General features: G+C 38.6%; 2 protein-coding genes across 2 annotated transcripts; one reads left to right on the forward strand and one right to left on the reverse strand.

Annotated features, from left to right (window-relative positions):
* Nucleotides 1-3,380: 3,380 nt before the first annotated feature.
* LOC138600480 (high affinity immunoglobulin gamma Fc receptor I-like) lies at nt 3,381-6,979 on the reverse strand. Its single transcript, XM_069671899.1, has 7 exons — nt 6,907-6,979; nt 6,527-6,790; nt 6,057-6,379; nt 5,713-5,757; nt 3,897-3,936; nt 3,675-3,749; nt 3,381-3,424 (listed from the first exon to the last, which is right to left on the reverse strand). Exons 1-7 carry the CDS (start codon nt 6,977-6,979, stop codon nt 3,381-3,383), a joined length of 864 nt encoding a protein of 287 aa, XP_069528000.1.
* Nucleotides 6,980-10,025: 3,046 nt separating this feature from the next.
* LOC138600481 (butyrophilin subfamily 3 member A2-like) lies at nt 10,026-18,996 on the forward strand. Its single transcript, XM_069671900.1, has 7 exons — nt 10,026-10,165; nt 12,428-12,507; nt 12,868-12,966; nt 16,720-17,061; nt 17,492-17,779; nt 17,866-17,985; nt 18,398-18,996. Exons 1-7 carry the CDS (start codon nt 10,026-10,028, stop codon nt 18,994-18,996), a joined length of 1,668 nt encoding a protein of 555 aa, XP_069528001.1.
* The last annotated feature ends 446 nt before the right edge of the window (nt 18,997-19,442 follow it).

Genomic DNA, 19,442 nt, shown 5'->3' on the forward strand with positions numbered 1-19,442 from the left:
ACAACTGCTCCTTTAGCTCTTCCACCTGTTTGCCAAGTTTAAATCTTTGTGTTTGCTCTTCAAAACACTTTGCTCTCTCTTTGCGTAACAGATCGCTCTTTTGCTGAGAAAGGGTGTTCACTCTGCTGACCTCATTGGTCATATACTCCACCTGATCCCAGAGGGAATGATTTTCATTCACCTCGGACTCAAGGTTGGCAGAGAGCTCAGTGATCTGTTGCTGCTGAAGCTGAAGCTGAGTCTTTAGGTCCTCGACCTGGTTGAGCAGATCCTGCTTTTTTTGGCTGCTGGAGATCTCCTGCCTGGCCTGGTTCGAGGAGCCGAGGGGGGATAGTCTTTGTCTTGAAATCATGTCTGAGATAATAAGAGATTACCGTAAGAGAGTCTTTCAGTAGTGTGTTAACTGACATTCCATCCATAACATTCCATCACGAACATTTGGTTTGAATGGACGTTCTCACAGATCTCTGCACAGCACAAACATGGCAACCAGAAATAATACAATTACTGCAGCTACTATTTTCGCTGCCTGAGTTCAGAGTTGCTCAACTTTTCAGTGGTGGTGCTCTCAAATTCAGGACTTTCAATTGTTGTCCCAGAAACACCCCTAACACACATACAATCAACAGTTTTCTGCTCCATAGACCCTTTATATAAATATGCATTGCATCAAGATTACTAGGTGGTAAAGTAGGAATCAAACACCTATTATTGATTTGAGGTGTTAACCTGAAGGATGAGATGAGGTCTATGAGGTGGGCAAAGGAGCCAGAACTGGACTGTAAGGGTGTTCACATACAGTACAGAGCTCTATGTGGGTTGAAAAATAAAATTGAATGTGGAGTTGAGTCTTTCTTGCTGATGTAACTGGACCCCAAAAGGGAGCATCAGCAAGGGGCCATGTGTATGAGGTCAGTGGTTTCATATCTTCATGGAAACTTAAACACGTCGTTATACTCAGCGTGTCTGTTTCAGGTCTGCCGCTGTAACAGCATCATGTTGGTTGTTAACCACAGCGAGTGTATTTAAAAGTTGCAGCTACTCTCTTCTTACAAACACTACCTTTAGACGAGTGACAGAAAGAGCACATATACAAAATGTGGTTTAACTGTCACACGCTGAACGCTAACTTTTAAATAGACACTGACGATGCAGCTCGGCCAAAGACCCAAGGTAAAGACTGAGGAGGACGATGAACCACACAAACCTCTTTAAGACTATGCTTTAAATTGTCACATTTCATCAACTGTTAGTGTGTTTCCATCCACCTGCTTTATGTGCACATGACTTTGTGTACTTAACAAGCCAGTCATTGACAGGATAAAAATGAAATAATATTGACTTTCTCTGTTTTATTTACACATCTTATTGTGTCCTCATGTAACATGACACCGTCACAAACGGCTTATCTTGATGTGTTTATTCTTAGCTTCACGCTAGACAACAGAGACGTGCATCAAGTAGCTTTTATTTTGTTGCTTTTCTGGAATTTATTTTAAAATTTGCTGAACTAGGATGAAAACTTGGTCAGCGCTTGTATATGCAAAAACTGCTTTTGATTTGTGTTTTATCATTGTGATAGATAATGTACAACTTCTGCAAACAGATGAGTTTTTCTAAAGTCTGTTTCTGTTCTTAAGGATATAAAAGTACAAACAGGTATTTAATGGGGGTGTCTGGCCCTTTTTAGGATCATCTATTTGACCATCAACTCATAACAAAGATTATAAAACATCACCACTGTGGAAAACCTGCTCAGTCTCTTTCTGACTAAGAAGAGAACAGGGGATAATAAAGGACCGAAACACCTTCTTGACTGAGCACCACCCAGCCCACCCTGTTCAGTGTCTGTAACACTCCTTCAGTCCATTGTGAAGATAAGCGTGTTGATTTCCTTCTTCTGCTCATATCTACCTGCCTTACATTAATATGAACGTGAATACGTCTTTGGTGAAGGTGAACACAAACCACGTGCTTCCTGTTCTCCAGTGGTATTCTTCCTATATGATTGCTGCTTCTTTATAAAGAACACTTCCTTCTTTGTCTACCATGAACCGACACTGAAACCTCAATTTCACAGTTGACTTTTTAAAGAACTGAAACATTTTCTCTTTTTAAACTGGTGTTGGGATGTGATCCTGTTTATGATTAACAAAGGATCAATGAGGGCCAGACAATGAATCCAAAACACATTGTATTATAATCTTATTGTTGAGGTTATAATTATTTATTTTTTGATTGTTTTAAATGTTAATAATAGCCAAAGTTATTCGATGAAGATCTTCAGTTGTGAAATGGACCATTATGTACATTGGACTGTCACACCACGACATTTAAAACTTTAGTTTTCCTGTGTTTCTGTGTTTCTTGCTTGTCTTGCTGTAACATGTTTGAGAGGCTGTGCAGTAGAGCTTTAGACAGATCATGTCCTTAGTCCATCAGTCATGTACAAGTGGCCTGAAAAATACACAGGATAAACAGCAAGTAAGAAAAAAGAGCATGAAACGTACCAACCCCACCAAATCAGCAGATGTATTAAAGGTGATGTTTATCCAGTGTGCCATATTTATATTTTGTGTTAGCATGCTAACCAGAGGCCCACCGATTCGCCATGATGGCAAACATAGTTTAGGCAAACGTGTGCCATTAAATGCCCTTATTTAAACTTTTTTTTTTATAGTTCATTAGATATTTCCCTGAAACACAAAGATGTCAACCCCATGAAGAAACTAGAGAAAAAGTCATCAGTTTTCTTTCTTTCTGCAGCATGTGACTGCATTAATGGACCATTATGGACATCAGTCCTTTAGCTGTTTATACATATTATTAACTAAAGTTAGGAAACTGTCTACTTTTAAGTTACTTTCTATTCGATTTGAAAAAAGACAACATTACAACTTCACTTTAAAGAAAAAAGCAGCATGAAAGAATACTAAGACAGAACAATCATTTCAACCTACATTCAAACTGCCCTGCCAAGACAGTTGTGTCGTGGTTTCTATGATGATAGTTGTTTAAGTTCATCTTTGTCTGAACCTCCAAATACCTGAGTTTAAGGGTATTCATTAAACTCATTGTAAAGCTACGTGTAAAAGCTTGTTGATATTCTCAAATGTGACAGTGTAATGCTAACCTTGTGGTCGTCATGTTAAAGTGAAAGTACATGAAGGTAAATAAGAACAAACAGAAGTCTTACCTGTGGTGGACTGAAGAATAGATGGACCTCTCTTCCAATACACTGGGCTTCGTTCCTGCTCGGGACTTGTTCGGCTCTGTATGTGAAACAAACAAACTCTCATCCACGATGTTTAAAAAATTACTGTTGGACTTTCTTGAGTTTGATGATCAATTAAATAACATTAAATTAGTAGAGTAGGTGATTAAGTTGAAGCTACTGAGGGACCTTGTGTCGTTCCGAAAAGATCTGATTTAACAAACACAGAATTGAATTTGACAACTCAGCACATGTTGTAACCGGAAATGCAGTCTGCTATCAGATTAATGAAAGTGTTTCAGTAATGTAGTTCTTATATTTTAGTAGCTCCAAGCAATACTACACAGTAATACTACTACAGTAAAAAAACAATACTTGTTATAGTCTTATATTGAAAGGAAGTTAATACTGCCTCACAGTGAAATAAGATTAAATATTAACTTAACTAATAATAACTTACCTTTGTTTCCCTTTGGAAATTGAACAACAGCATACGTCACATCGTCTGCTTCAACTGCATTGTCACCACCTGACACTGAAACATAACAGCCAGAAAACAGACAGTTCCCCACGTGTTTTACATTTTCATTCTCACGCTTATTTATTATTATTAACGTCAAAGTCATTAAAGTCATTAAATCATGTACCTTTATCCTTTCTTTGCTTTTTGACAACAGCATACGTTGCATGTTGGGGATCACCATCGCTGTCCTCTCCTGAGACTGAAACATTCACAAACAGACATATTCTGTCGTGCTGCATTTTATGACAAAAACACAATTCTAGATGTAAAATATTCCCCGACGCAGCATTGATACAGCAAATGTCCGGCAGACAGGGGCTAACACTTTTGCATTTATATCTTTCGATCTAAAATCTACAACAACAACTGTAGAGGTTTTAATTAGAACTTGGTAAGTTCCAAGAAAACAATTTCCCTTACCTCATATGTAAATTCTCTATGCCCCCAAATGCCCCAAGTATATCAGCAAAATTGTCACAATGAAAAACACATTGCTGAAATACTACAGATCATCATAACACATTAAAAGCAACAACAGAATCAGAAGGGTTGGAAATAAATATGAAAAGGAAGGAAATAGAAGTTTATTGCCACGGCAGCAGCCCTGTAAGGCTGTAATGGTTAACTATCAACATGCTATATTAATTAAAGCATTTAGCATGTACTTTTTGTAAGAAGTCTGAGCTGGTCCCATTCAGCCATGTGCCCCTCTCGGGACTCGTGTAAACTTCTCCTACTGCACTTCTGGCTGGTTATGATGCCCAGGACTGTCACAACGCCCAGGCAAGGGTGACTAGCTTCCCATCAGGTCTCCCTACTTTTCTTTGTGTGTCATCTGACGTATTTTACCTAAGAAATCCCCCAAGTTCCAAAGACATATCTCAGCTACAGTTGTCAAAACACAAGTCGATACATTGGTCAAGATGAGTTTAATACTTATATGCTGACTCCCAAGGTGACTTCCAAGTTTGCATGTAAGCAGATAAACACTGGGCCTAATTCACTAACAGATTGCGTGGCTTTTGCTACTGCTGAACCTGTGCAAATGAGACATAAAGACTCCGCCTAATTTTTAAAGCGAATACAAAAGGTTAAATGTACCTCAAAGTGTGATGCTGAGCACTGGTGGTGGGCAAATTTTGCCCCTTTCTATGCAAATGAGCCTCAGTGGAAATTCACAAACAGCAGCGCTAACGGCACTGTGCAGTTAGAGCGAAAGAATCACCGTGTGCAGAGAGCTGGTAACTGCAGTGCAGTATTATGAGGTTACTCTCAGTTTCCACTGATCATGACAACAATTTAACCTTCATGTAAACACAATGTCAACATTGGGAGATCAACTGGTTCGGGCTGTCTGAGGCTCAACCCTGGCATACCAAGCGCCACTTGAGGGCCGGGATTATGATATTTGGATGAGCTGCTATTGCGGGCAAGCTCAAGAAATGAAGTCAGTGAAAGTAGTAATACACCTGTCAATCTGGACTTTACAATAAACTGTTAGAAGGCCCTCCCTGCTCATCATCGTTCTGTGGATAGAGATGAGCTCCATCAGTGTGGAGTCTCTTTTAGTCTCCCTGTTTCTTCCCCTCCTAACCTGTCCTCCTGTTTCCCTGTCTGTTTAATCCTCCCAGTCTGTCAGAGTATTCTGTTCGCCTTGTGATAACCTTATGGCCAAGATTACACAGTTTGCTCCTAGTTTCTTTCTAATGTATCTGTTGCCTTTTCCCCTGTGCTTCAGATCCAGCTACATGCAGCCTCTGTCCTCCACCTTACTCAGCTAACTCATACTCTGGTTAAGAAAGATAAGATAAGAAAGATTCTGGAACCTCAGACAGCGACGCATCACTTCCTGCTCAGCTCCACGATCAGCTCACCCCCCCCCCCCGGATCTACTCAATTTGCACTTTCAACTGTATGCTTTCAACTGTCAACATATTTCTGCATTTTAGGTTGATACATGGTTGTTTTTTCTGACCTGTATGATCTTCATGTGGTTTGGAACCTGGTGCTGATTTTCCACCTGAAAAACAGACAAAAGCTGGATGAAGCAAGAGGGAAAAAAATCATATCAACAGAACAAAAGAAGCGAAACTTTAGTGCAGTTGTTTAAAATAAATCATTAATGAGGGGCAGAAGGAGAAGAAATAACAACTCTAACCGATCTGTTGTCTGTATTCAACACTGTCTACAAGAAGTTACATTTCTATACAACAAATCTGCAACAGAAATAAGGGTTGATTGCATTGCTCTACCTCTTTGTTTCCTGCATAGAAATAGTCCCATCACCAACAGCAGCAGCATCACTACTAAAAGACTGACAACAATCCACAGTAGAGGACGATCAGAGGAATGTCTGTGGGAGGGATGAATCTTCTTGAAGGATTCATTCCTTTGTTTTAAAACAGCCAGCCAACTCTCTGGTGATTCTCCAGCCCCAGAGATGCTGCACTTGTAGAGCCCTTCATCAGACTCGGAAACCTTTTGGATGGTCATGTTGCTTTCATACTTGGTCACGTGAGGAACACCACCTTTGTAGAAATCAGCAATGTGTTTTGACTGAGTTTCCTTATTTCTACAATGAAGAGTCACATCATGTCCCTCGACCACAGGACGGGCAGGAACTTCCAGGATCACAGAACCAGCTGAAAAATGGGATACAAACCTCAGAACTGTGACGGGTCAGTTAATGCTGCCTAAATAACAGTGTTTCTTTCTGTTCATATTTGAATACATTGCATGTAAGATCTTTTGCAACACATCCATTTAAGAGTCTTGAATTTAAAACATACCAGTGACTGAGATGTTGATGGTACTACTTGTTTTTCCTTCTGCATCTTCACACCAGTACGCTCCACTGTGTTTTTCCAGTGCAGGATAAATGGTGCAGTTTGGTGCAGATGAGTCGTAGTTGTAAGAAACTGTTGGATTTTCTTTGTTGAGCTTTTGCATCACTCTCCATTCAGTCCGGCCACTGAACTCCTCACAACTGAAGTAGACAGTGTCATAGTCAAAAAACTGCAGTTTGTCTGGAGTGATGCGAGGAAAAGCTTCATCTGAGATTCACAGAGAGAGAAAGCAGTGACATGAAGAAATGTTACAATGTTCACAACTTACAAAACCAAAGAAACATTTAAAAGTATAGCATCACATTAAAAGTTCTTTGACTAACTTGCAGAGCAGCAGGTGAACATGATTATGGTGCTCAGTGTGTGCTCACAGTATCTGTTCTGTTTTGTGCACATCGCATGATTACAGACTTCAGATCAATTTATTCTTGGTCCTTTCACATTTTAAATGGTAGAACCTTTTTAACAGACTAAGTACAGACTAAGAGTGAAACATACCAGCATTTTGAGCAGAGTAACAGTGGTTATTCTGTGGCGCCAGCAGGACCAAGGTCACTGGAGAGACAAATGAAGATAACTGTAGCTATCATGTGCTAACTAAAGAGAATGATCAGTAATAAAGAGGTGAGAAGAGACGGTACTCACAGAGTCTGACGTAGAGACATGTGTAGTCCATGATGTATTGCTGCTGACTGTTGCAGTGTAACATCTAAATAAACAGACGTCAGTCAGAACTTCCTCTTCCTGTGTGAACTATTTCTGATCTTTATACAATAGAAGGTTTGACCACGTATGGCTGGATATATCTGTGATGCAGAACTGCAATGTTGAATGGTGAACCAAATAACACCTCAAGTGTGCGTGCTTAGCTTCATGATGTATCTAAAAATTATTGTTTGTTACGGCCTCTCTAGCATGAGAGAAAAAAAAACAAGGCATAACGTCGGCACTGCAATGTAACAGGACGCCACACAAATTAACATTTAACTCACAAGCTTTATTTACCCGAAAAGTGTTCAAATATAAAGAAGTAACTCAGGGGAAACATAAGGAGCTGGAGACCCCGGCCAAAATGAACAACAATAAGAAGACGCTGGGCCAGCCACACAACGGACCGTTCAGCCCAGCACCTCCCCCTAAAACATCAAACAGGAAAAGCTAACCTGAAACTCGAGAGGAATCACTGAACTATACCAGAGATCTCTAGCCCAAACAACAAAAAACTAAAACAACAAAACAATGTAAAACATGCTGGGGAGAAAGATGAAGATTAAGAGGTGTGTGTGTGTGTGTGTGTGTGTGTCTGCGTTCCTGCCTTCCCCCTACTCGGCACTCCCTGCACCTCTTTATCTGCAAGAGGATATAATTCATCACTGCTTTTCCAAAACAGTTTCAAAACACCATTTCAGAATGATTCATGTTATCATTTTCAGATCTTACAGAGCCATGGGTTGACAAGGTTTCCAATCAAAAACGACTTGTGGTTAGGGAACTGTTAGAAGGGGGGTCAGGGATAGGGTGAAGGCTTGATACTTGAAACTATCACCAGAATGGGTTCTAACAAGACTAGGTCAAAACCTCGTATGTGGCTGACCGCATCAGGTCAATGTGAGCTGTTGTGGGCAACATGTTCCAAGGACTGTCCTCATGAGGCTGATGACAACGTGTTTGAAAGCAGGTGCGCGCTGCGGACGTAGGTGAGGACAACGGACGAGCAGCGGAGGAGCAGCCCCGCCTACTCCCCGAACAAAGTATCCAGAGCCGTATAGACAGAGTCACGTCAATATGCTCCGTGATCCGCCATTGCGATGTCGCAACTCTCTCTCTGTACCGGTGTGAAAGTACTGTGACTCACTCAGTCAGTTAGTCACATACAGACCCATGTGTAGGGCTGACCCCGGCGGTCAGCCAAAAATATAAAGAGAGGGTTTCTTTAACCCAAAACTTTACAAATTGAACCTGTGATTTTTGTATGTATTGATCTCTGTATGGATGTCAGTACGTTTGTTAATCCTCTGAGGACTTTTTTTCCCTGATTATCTGAAAGTAGCTCTACTCTGCCCTCTGCAGTCATTCAGACACTTTCACTTTTCATAAAGACAAAGATATATATCCAAAAATTTAAAAAAAATTACTTCCTTTTTTTCCTGATTCAATCAGTCTCCGGTTATAAAATAAAGTGTGACAAGGCTACAAATACGTCAGTAGGCTCAAAAGGTTGAGATGAACTTTTGAACTCTGATATGCTTTTCAGAAATGTGGCCTCCAGAACATCCGCAGTGGGTGTGGAACTGTCCTTTGATTGCACAAAGCGTTATATGTAGTACATGGATCAGGTAGCCAAACTATATCAGGTGATTGTGAAACACAAATCATTTTATTGTTGGACTTTGGCCCTGAATCTTTCTTCACTCTGAGGTGAGCTGACTTGTCGATGCACACAACAGGTGAGCTATTAGGAAATTAGACGTTTAACTTCAAAACCTTCATGATTGCCTACTCGGGAAATATATCGTCTCTCATTGCCATCATCAGTGGATGTATTTTTGAATTGTAAAGCTGTGTAGTATTTGTGAGAGTATTTGTGATTTTTTGTGAAGGGAAATATGTAACATAAATAATTCTTCTCAACATGGTCTCTTTCTTTAAAAAAGTATTTTTGTTTGTTCACAGAGTAATACTTTTCTCAACTCCAGCATGCCTCAAGCAACAGATGACCTATTGAACAGTGAGTACTTCAGTGTGTCACATTGTTCTGGACATTAATTTAGTAGTTGTTTCATGCTAACTGGTATAGGTAAGTCTTGTGCACTTATTTAATGTTAATTAACTTGCAGATAAAACATTTTTCACTAAAACCACAGTTACAATCGTCTCATTTTTTCCCCTAGGTGATGCCTCCTCATCAGGTGACCTTTCAGCTGAATTTAATCAAACCAGTATTTTTTCTGAATCCTGTGTTCCTATGGCCGTGATTTGTTTCTTCATTGGCCTGGTTCTTGGTTGTTTGGCAGCTGCTCTTCTTGTGTACAAATGTAAAAGTAAGTAGTAACTCAATGATGTTTACCTTAAAACATATTTCACTGCATAAAATCATTCCTGTCTAACTTTTGACTACTTAAGTGTGTTATTCAGTTGAGTTTGGTTGTTTGTAGTTGTCAAGCTGAACACAACACGATGCATTTTACTCTCATTGTTAAATTAATCCAAAATATACAGTATTTGAAATAGTTTCTTATTTTGGTCTGAAATACTGTTATGGGAAAAATGTCACTGTAATTTATGGATATATTGTTTTCTGTTTAAGAACACTGTTTGGGTTTTTTAGCATTTTACAACATTATTTATTTTCTTCTTGAAAGGCGTTGAAATAGCTAAATTGCAGCTGAAAACCACACAGCTTAAAAATGAAGCACAGAAGAAGGATAAAGACCTCGATGACATGGTCACCACACTGAAGGAGGTGAAGTCTGAACATGATGACATGGTCACCAAATTGACGGAGGTGAAGACTGAACACGACATGGTCACCACACTGACGAAGGTGAAGATGAACTGGAGGAACAGAGAGATCATATTAAAGTACAACTTGAAAAAACTGAGGCAGAGAGGGAGAGAAACAAGGAGAACCTTCAGTCAGTGGAGAAGGACATAACAGAGAGAGAACAGAATTTTGACAAACCAGAGGAATTACTAAGACAGAAGGAAGAGCTGTTACAGGCTCAGTGGAAATTGGACGAGAGAAAGAAAGTTTTTGAAAGAGAGATATTAAACAAAGAGAAACTGCTGGAGCCCATAGAGATTCAGTTTAATAAAAACAGGAACAAGGACTTTGTAGTTTACATGGATGAGTAAAAGAAAAGAAAATCTGAGAAAGAGAGGTTCACAAAGATCAGGTGGACTGAGAAAGTCTCCAAACATTTTCTTAGAGCACCAGGGCTTTATACATCAGATGATTTGAATAATGTTGTCTGTTGTGTACTGTTAATAATTGAAGTGTAACACAATATTATCCGTGTCTATCAGAGTTAGAGGGAGATTATCACTAGGTAGAGCTGAATGAGGGTGAGGACTACATCTATGATGAATATAATATGTTTAAGAATAAAAAAAAAACATCTTGGTGTGTGTTCTCACTTACTTCATGGTTTGGTTTATTTGTTTGGCATCTAAGTTTAGTAATGTCTGTACTTTTATTTGATATAAACTGTGAATTGTAAATCTGAAAAATCTAAATAAAATCCAATTTTTTATTTTCTGTGACAGTTTGTGTTTTTTTCCACCATAAGAAATGATATAATTATCATTATTGGATTCTCCTGTAAACAACATGACAGCTTACTACAACTTTACCTTTAACCTTGTCAAAGAGGCGACTGCCAATTTAAAAGAAACGCCATAGAAAATCTTTTTCAGTCTATGGAACCTTTACAAGCAGAAGCTTCAAAGTATTTCACAGAAAAAAGAACAGTGAAAGGAATGATATATTCACATTAAGAAAATCTAAAGAAGTGGCCTTTTAAGATTTCCTGTTCAGAAACTGTTTGAGATTCTGTTCCAGATTCAAGGAGCAACAATGGCAATACAGTTTGTGTTCTTAAAAGCCTCTCTGCAAATGGAGTTTTTTCATGAAGTACAAGTTGAATACATGTGTACAGTATAAGCTGGTTACTGTTGACATTTTAGACATCAAAGTAAAATAGTTTTTGAAAAGTAAGGTGTTTTTTCTTTTGGTGAAAGTTTGTCTTTAAAACTAATGTATTGCACTGTTAACATCAAGAATCATCACCGCAACGATCCACACTGAAACGACAAACTGACAGCAAGAGAGAGGAGAACAGGTTTAAAGTTTGACTGTAGCAGGATGATTGGCTGATTAAGGTCGTGGCGAAATCTGGTTGGTTAAATACTTAAAAGAGAAACGCCCATGATATTGATATTGATGAATAATCAATCTATGAATGAAAAGATGAACCTCAACTTTCTTGAACTAACCCTGAGCTTCATTAACATTTTTCCAATGTATTGACCTTTTGAAAAACAAATAGCCAAGTCATTTAATAAAGGAAGAACAGTGAAAGAAGGAAAGAACATAAATGTTACAGTCACAAGTTACTGTTATAAAATCATGAAAATCTGACGAAAACAAGGTTTCAGGATACTTTATTAAAGGTTTGCTCTTCTGACACTTTAAAAGATGCTGTTCCACAAACAAGGAGCAACAACAGCAAGATGTTTTTGTTTTAAATCCCTCTCTGCAAAGTTTTCATGGTGATCAATTTAAAGAACAACTTGATGAAGCTGAGGCAGAGAGGGAGAGAAACAAGGAGCTTCAGTCAGTAGAGAAGATACAGAACAGATATTTGACAAACCAGAGGAAAACATTTGTGTAAGTTTGTCTGAATTACGACGAGTGAGCCTGTGACAGAATATAAGGCTGTAAAATGAAAAAGTCCAAAGGGGAAAAAAGCGATTTAGGATAGGTTTTTAAAAATGTTGCTTTTCTGAGACTTTGTGAGATGCTGTTCAAGTTTCAAGGAGCAAGGACACCAAAAACTTTTTGACAAAGGTTACAGCTCCTGTGCTGCTGCTCAGACTTGTCATCTAGGGATCAGGCATGCTTCTCAGAAATAGACACATCCGACATCAAAGCAAAGTCAGTGGAAGCTCTGCTGCTGCTGCAGTAGTAAAGCGGTCTATTTGGACACCATTACAATGATATTACAATGATATTACTGTTAACCCATTGTTGTTATTGTTTTTTATGCAAGAGCCAGACAAAGCAAGTATAAATGCCATGCTGTTTTTGTGTTGTATCATTATCTCTGATCTTGTCTCTTCCAGGTTTACCCACTGTATCCAAAACATGACATATGGCTTCCAGTCTGGTTTTGCAGCTGTCATGGCTTTGTCCACTTGGCAAAGTAAGTCCAAGATGGTTTTGGCTAAATTAAAATATTCCTAAAAAAAGTAGTACTAAAGTACTGTGTGTCACTTTTTTTAATGTTTTAACTTAAACTAATAGTAAAAATAAAATGTATTTCTAAAGCGCTTAGATCAAAGTGATTCAAAGTATTAAACAAATGAAAATTACAAAAATATTTAAAACAATATAAAAGCATATGAAACACACTACAAGACAGGACATCAGAGAGATGTACAAACAACCTCAAGACTCATACACAACAGTAAACAAGTGGGTCTTTAGCTTTGCTTTAAATACCTCAACCTAACGTGCCTGGCTAATGTCTAGAGGTAGACTGTTTCATGATGTTGGTGCACAGAACCAAAATGTCAGCTCACTGAACGCCTTCTATTTGACTTGGGGAAACTCCAGTCCCCTGAGAGCGCAGGGCCCGCGCAGGCTCGTAAGAGTCCACAAGGTCAGACAAATACAATGCGTTTACTATTTTATAAGTTAGCAGCAGCACCTTGAAGTTTGCTCTAACCTGGACAGGGAGCCAATGAAGAGAGGCCAGCACTGTAGTAGTATGATCATATTTACATGATCCGCTCAGAATACATAATAATTGTTAATAATGTGAACCATCTGCAGACCTCTGAGTAAAAATCTCCAAATGAGAGATTTTCTCTCTGAGATAAACATGCCAATGTGATTCTATGCATTGTTGTCAGAGGATGAAGTACAAACGGTTCTGGACATTAAATTAACTTTAAAATCTTTAATCTTTTAAAATGTGTTTAAAGGGACACATCTAAAGTTTAACTTTGTTAACTGACTGCGGTTGCGTTAACTTGTTACTTGATGAAAATCTATTAGCTCATGGTTTTATAGTTTAGCATTCCTTTTTACTTTAAAATGATTTCAGTGTACTGAGACTCTTTGTCATGTGTCCTGAAAAGGACTTTGCTAAAGACCTTCTTTATAACAAGCTTTTTATGATTCATGTCTGCTGCTTTTGGTTCTGTATTTTCTGATTTAATTTGTTGCTGATTCTCTCTACTTGTGTTCCTCCTCTCAAAAAATGAAAAGCAGACTAGTAGTAGTTTTTTTTCGGTCAGTAATTAAGAATATCTCCCTTACAAAAGACATTTTAGTCACATATAAATTACAAAGAAAGTACATTGAGGGATTAAATCAAAGATGGTAAAAGACTGAAGCTTGAATCAGCGGTGAACATTTTTGATGTGCAGTTTAAACCTACACCTATTAAAGGAAACTAATTCAAATCAACATGAAAAGTCGTTGGGTGGTAAATGGAAGTAATGTTTGACTCTATTTTATTGTGCCTGTTTATTATTAAGCAGTTAGTGCTGTTTACTGTAATGTAATAAAACAACCAACCGCCAAACCAACAATGAAAACCTCACACCAGATCTTATCAGAATAAGATTCAGAGTCTGATTCATGGCCTAGAAAGATTACAGGTAGAATGAATGTTCTTGGTGTCTTGGTGCTTAACGACAAACATACAAGCAGTAAAGCGGCAGTACTACTGGCAAGTCGCTGAAATACAACAAACAACATGTTACGCCCCAGTTAATGAGGGGAGAAGGAAAGCAACATAAAAACCAGTTGGTTATGGTTAAAGCAAAGTTATTTATTTACAAAAGAGAGAGGGGCAAAAAGTGCACCTGAAAGGGCCTGTGGGTGCCCATCAAACCAATAACACACACACACACACACACACACACACACACACACACACACACTCAAAAGAGATGGGACACACACATACAGGGCGGTGGCTGTAACACAACAAAAGCATGAAAAAATATACAAATATGTTCGATTTATTTAATTTAAAAGTCATGTAAGAGCTGTAGAGTGTGCGCTTGGTTGTACATGAATAATGTTTATTGCACTGTGTTGTATTTAGTTTTGTACAATATTTTGTGTTCTTAAATGTTTTCCTGTATTTGTGGGAAACGTTGTTACAGATTCCAAGTGACACAGAGGACCTCTGTGTTTCAGAGTTTAAGTGTCCACTGATATTTCAAAGCAAAAAGCAGTTTTTCAATGACTGTGATGTATATTTTTTTATTTAACTAGTTAAGAAATGAAACTGGATTTTCATGTACATGCATGTCAGTTTTTCACATATAAGTTCTGCAAGAGAACACACCTCTGTTATCATTTATAGCCACGCTCAAAGTACAAACCATTTCATTTGAGGACTTTGACTGTGCAGCATACTGAAGGTGAGACGCACACAAACAGGTATGTGAGACTATCATTATTTGAATTGTTTAATTTTGACCATGCTCAGTAACGTTTATTATTATATTTTTATAAATACATATATAGTAAGACAGCAGGTCTTCCTTTACAACTGACTGAATCTTAGACTCTCATGCCCTCACTACATCGTGGACTGAAAGTCCATTCAGACAGCATTCATGTCTTTAGAGGACATTAGAGAGGACATCACCTAGTGGACCTGAAATTTAAATCAGGACTGGTGGCCAATTTGAGGTGGATTTTGCCACTTGAACAACCGCTTTTCCTTGTTCTTTGTTGTCAGCTTAGTTTGTAATTTGACTGTCTGAAAATGGATTAAGTTCAAAACATGTTGTAATTTAGACAGAAGGAAACATGTTAAAACCAACATGTCGGGATGTTTGAGACACAGCATACAAGCTATCAGGAGAGGAGGACCCTGTAAAGGCTCATTAAATGGGCCTACCCATTGTAGTTGAAACAATCACAATTCTTAGGGCCCGATCAGACTGAAGGCGTTTTAGCAGCTGGGGGCTTTTTTGTCATTGTTTTCTGAGCACCTCGAGTTGAAAAAACTTAAAAGAACTTCAACTTAAAACTTCAACTCAAAGCAGAAAAGCGCCCGACGTCGTGGGCGTTTTTTCTCATTGTCCAATCGGATGACAGGAGAGGCGGGCCTTCTGTCAGTTTACAATATAACGGTTAGGTTAATGACAGCTAATGATTAGGTGGTTGCCTTAACAACAGTAGAAAAAAAGGTGCAGCGAGATGCTCTTTTTTTAACCTTACGCGTCAACAAAAAAGGCAGTGCGGTGCCCGTCGTGTTTTACAGCCTGCAAAACGCCCTCTGTCTGATCAGGACCTTAAACAGTTCTTGTTTGCCATGTAACTGCACACAACTATTAGTGTTATTAAGAAAACTTAAAAAAGTGTATATAACTGTAATACCAACTGTATAAAACAATTATGTGTGTATGTATCTTTAAAATGCTTTTTTTTTTTCAAAGATTATTATTATTTTTGACTTTGTTAGAGAGGACAGCTGAAGAGAGACAGGAAATGTGGGGACAAGTGGGGAATGACATGCATCAAATGGTTACAGACCGGGAGTCACACCTACAATCAGTGTGTCGAGGACTGTAGCCTCTGTATGTGGGGCGAGTGCTCCGCCATCTGAGCTAAGCCAGCGCCCCATCATTTGTATTTTTTACTAATACGTAATATACATAAAATAACAGAATACATAAAACTACATATTCTCTGCTAAAACAGATCCCCTCCCTAACAAATATGAAAGATCTTTTAAAGTTTCCTCTTCAAAAAAAGATTGATGTATAATTCCTCTATAATAATCATGTGTTTGATTCTTCAGCACTCCAGGATGGTTCACATGAAGGCTGTTTCCCAACAAACTGTTGTCTTCCTTCTCCTAACATACTGTTGTGGAGGTAAGACTCGCGCTCACATTGGTAACACTCTTGTTGTCTTTCGTTTAACAACTTCTTTGTTAAACGGACGTATTAACACATATCAGGTAACCATGGGGATTCTGGGTCAATATTAAGCATCTGTTTATTGTAATACTATTTCTATGTATCTGCTTTGTAATGTCATTCTTCTCCTGATTTAAAAGAGCACTCAATGAATATTAATCAATTTAGTAATAATTCATGTATATCCTTGTTCAATTGCATTCTTACTGCACATCAACCACAGCTGACTTGGTTTGTTTTGGATTGAGGAAGGTCAAAAAGGTCAGCATTTAAAATAAATTACAAACCCCAAATCTAAGATGACATCCTGATGATTCTCAAGTAAAATAACCAAATGAGCTTTTTCTGTACATCTAAAATTGTACAGACACATGTTAAACCATCCACATATTTTGTGTACAATAAATATTATATAAATATATATTTTTAAAGAGCAAACATTTTGTATGACTTTTTTCCAGGTCGGATGCAGGAGATCTCTTCACCTCATCAAGTCATGGTAATGGTCGGTGATGACGTTGTTTTGCCATGTCAGTTGGATCCTCCCATCGATGCTGTTTCCATGACAGTGGAGTGGGGGAGACCTGACCTGAACCCCAGATTTGTCTATGTGTGGCACGACGGCAAGGAACTTTCGGTTGACCAAAACGAGGCCTACAAGCAAAGAGCATCACTGTCCGTCAGTAAACTGAAGCGTGGAGACCTTTCACTGACGCTAACCAAAGTGACGATCTCTGACAACGGGATATACAGATGCTACATTCCAAAACAGAACAAACAATACTTTGTTGAGCTGCTTGTTGGTAAGTTCATGGACTTATCAATCACACACACACACACACACACACACACACACATACATACTGAGAGTGTTTTGTTGTCATGCTCGAGACATTTTTCTGTGTATTTAGTCCATTTAGAGTCAGGCATTGCAAATTAGCCTGGGATGCAGGTGCTGTGGTACATGTAGATACAAGCAGCAAAATGGACCTTCTGCTCTACCTGCTCAGGCAACTGTAAAAGATGTGACAAAACAATGAAGAGTCTTCAGATAAAACTGAGCAAATGTGTTGTTTTAGAGAAAGGCTTGTGTTTGACGTGCAGTTATAACTTAGTTAAACTATTACTAACATTGGCCACAGCTGGAAGATAGACAGTGTGGACACTAATGGTATGATTTAGGTTAAAAAGGAATGGATCAATCATTTGCTTAACATGTCTCCCTATCATCAGGTGCTGTCCCTTCACCTGGCCGCAGCGTAGCAGGCATACATAAAGGCAGCAGTGGAGTGATGTTAGACTGTGAGTCTGAAGGCTGGTATCCAGAGCCTGAGGTGTTGTGGCTGGACGGTGAGGGAAACCATCTCTCTGCTGTAAGTACAGAGGCAGTCAGAGGTCCTGATGACCTCTATACTGTCAGCAGCAGACTGACTGTGGAGGAGAGACACAGCAGCAGCTTCTCCTGTAGAGTCCAACAGAAGGACATCAACCAGACCAGAGAGACACACATCTCTGTTTCAGGTACAAAGGATTTTAAGAATAACAAACTTCCTGTCCATGAAACACACACAGAGTCAGTTCAGTTTTGCTCTCTCTTCTCTTGTTAGATGATTTCTTCGTGGTCCCGTCTGGTTGTACTTCTTCTATCGCCTTCAGCGTGTTGTTTGCCTTCATGTTTACTGTTGCAGCTGTCTTCTCTGCATGGAAGTGGAGAAAAAACAGAACTGGTAAGCAAGAAATAAATGTGACTTTTGATGAGGGGAGATCACATCTCTTCAGCTTAATATTTAGAAATTTAAAACAGGAACATTTTGACAAACAGTAAAAAGATGTTAAACCAACTTCCGTTGATCAATATTGAAAATTCTTGTTACATATTACAAACGTACCACGCAGGTAAAAGATGAAAGCTCGCTTCATGTTAACATTTCTTTTAAAAAAAACTTCCTCAATCAAATGAGAAGAAGAATTTTGTAATTCAATGTTTCTTATGAGTGAAGTAAAGTTAAGATTATATTTGTAGTGCTTCAAATGAACCAATATTTTTACTTTACCCACAAAAACATTTTTGTTCTCTGTTTGTTATGTTTTATACCTTTTATCTCTAAACGGTACGATATGGCTGCTCTTTTTTTACAGAAAGGAAGATGTACCACAACAATAAAAATGAAGACAGAGAAGCAGCAGAGAGCAGAGAGAGGCTCATGACAAAGAACAAGGAAATGGAGGGTCTGGAAAAGAAAAAAGAAAAACTTAAAGAGTTAAAGAAAAAAGAAAAACTTAGAGAGGAGTTACAGCGAAAAGAGGAAGAACAGAAAGATATGACGCAGGTTATTGAGACACTGAAGGGACTGATACAGGAACAGGAGAAACACAAACAGCTGCTTACCCTCCAGATGAAGGAGGCACAGAGACTGGGGGAGGAGCATGACAAGAAGATTAAAGAGGTGGAAAAAGAGGTGAACGAGAAGGAGGGAGATAAAACAGCTAACAAAGCACAGGGATACTTAAGACTTAAAGAACTCTTTCAGGAGGCCATGTACAAGCAGGAGGACAAGAAGAAAGAACATCAACAACTGCAATACAACGCAGACAAACTAATAAAGAAGGCAATGGATGATGTTAACAGAATTACAGAGAGGAAGAACAGAGTAGAGGAACACATGGAGCGAATCAAGAAACAACTGGAAGAGACGGAGAAGAGAGAGAGAGGAGACCTGAGCCAACAGATCCTTTAACATGAGATCATTTAATATACACAACATGTACAGTGTTACATACAGGTGACTTTGATGTGATGCATGTGTATAAATATATCTAATAACCCGTACAGCTGTGTGACTTTGTGTTTCTGTTTCTTACATTTAGACCCAACTTTGATTTGTTTTGCATGTTTTCTTTTGAATACTGAATATGTTGAATATTGAATATTGATGCACTTGCCTGCTTTTCATCAGAAGTTTTCATTGGTTACATTCCTCTGTTATATTGCTGATTGTAGGTCTGTGCTGTTGACCTGTTGAGACCAATCGTCTGTGTCTGTATTCATTAACTTTGTTTCATACTTTCTGTTCGAAATCATGTCACAGTTTGACCATGAGAAATATGTGAAAAAAATAAATGGGACAAAATATTTTGGTACCCAGAACAGCAGCCCGGTTTCATATATACTCACATTAATGTA

The sequence above is a fragment of the Semicossyphus pulcher genome, unplaced genomic scaffold (assembly GCF_022749685.1).
Source record: "Semicossyphus pulcher isolate SPU_LCO1_2020_fin unplaced genomic scaffold, fSemPul1.0.p SCAF_21, whole genome shotgun sequence".
Taxonomy (NCBI): Eukaryota; Metazoa; Chordata; class Actinopteri; order Labriformes; family Labridae; genus Semicossyphus; species Semicossyphus pulcher.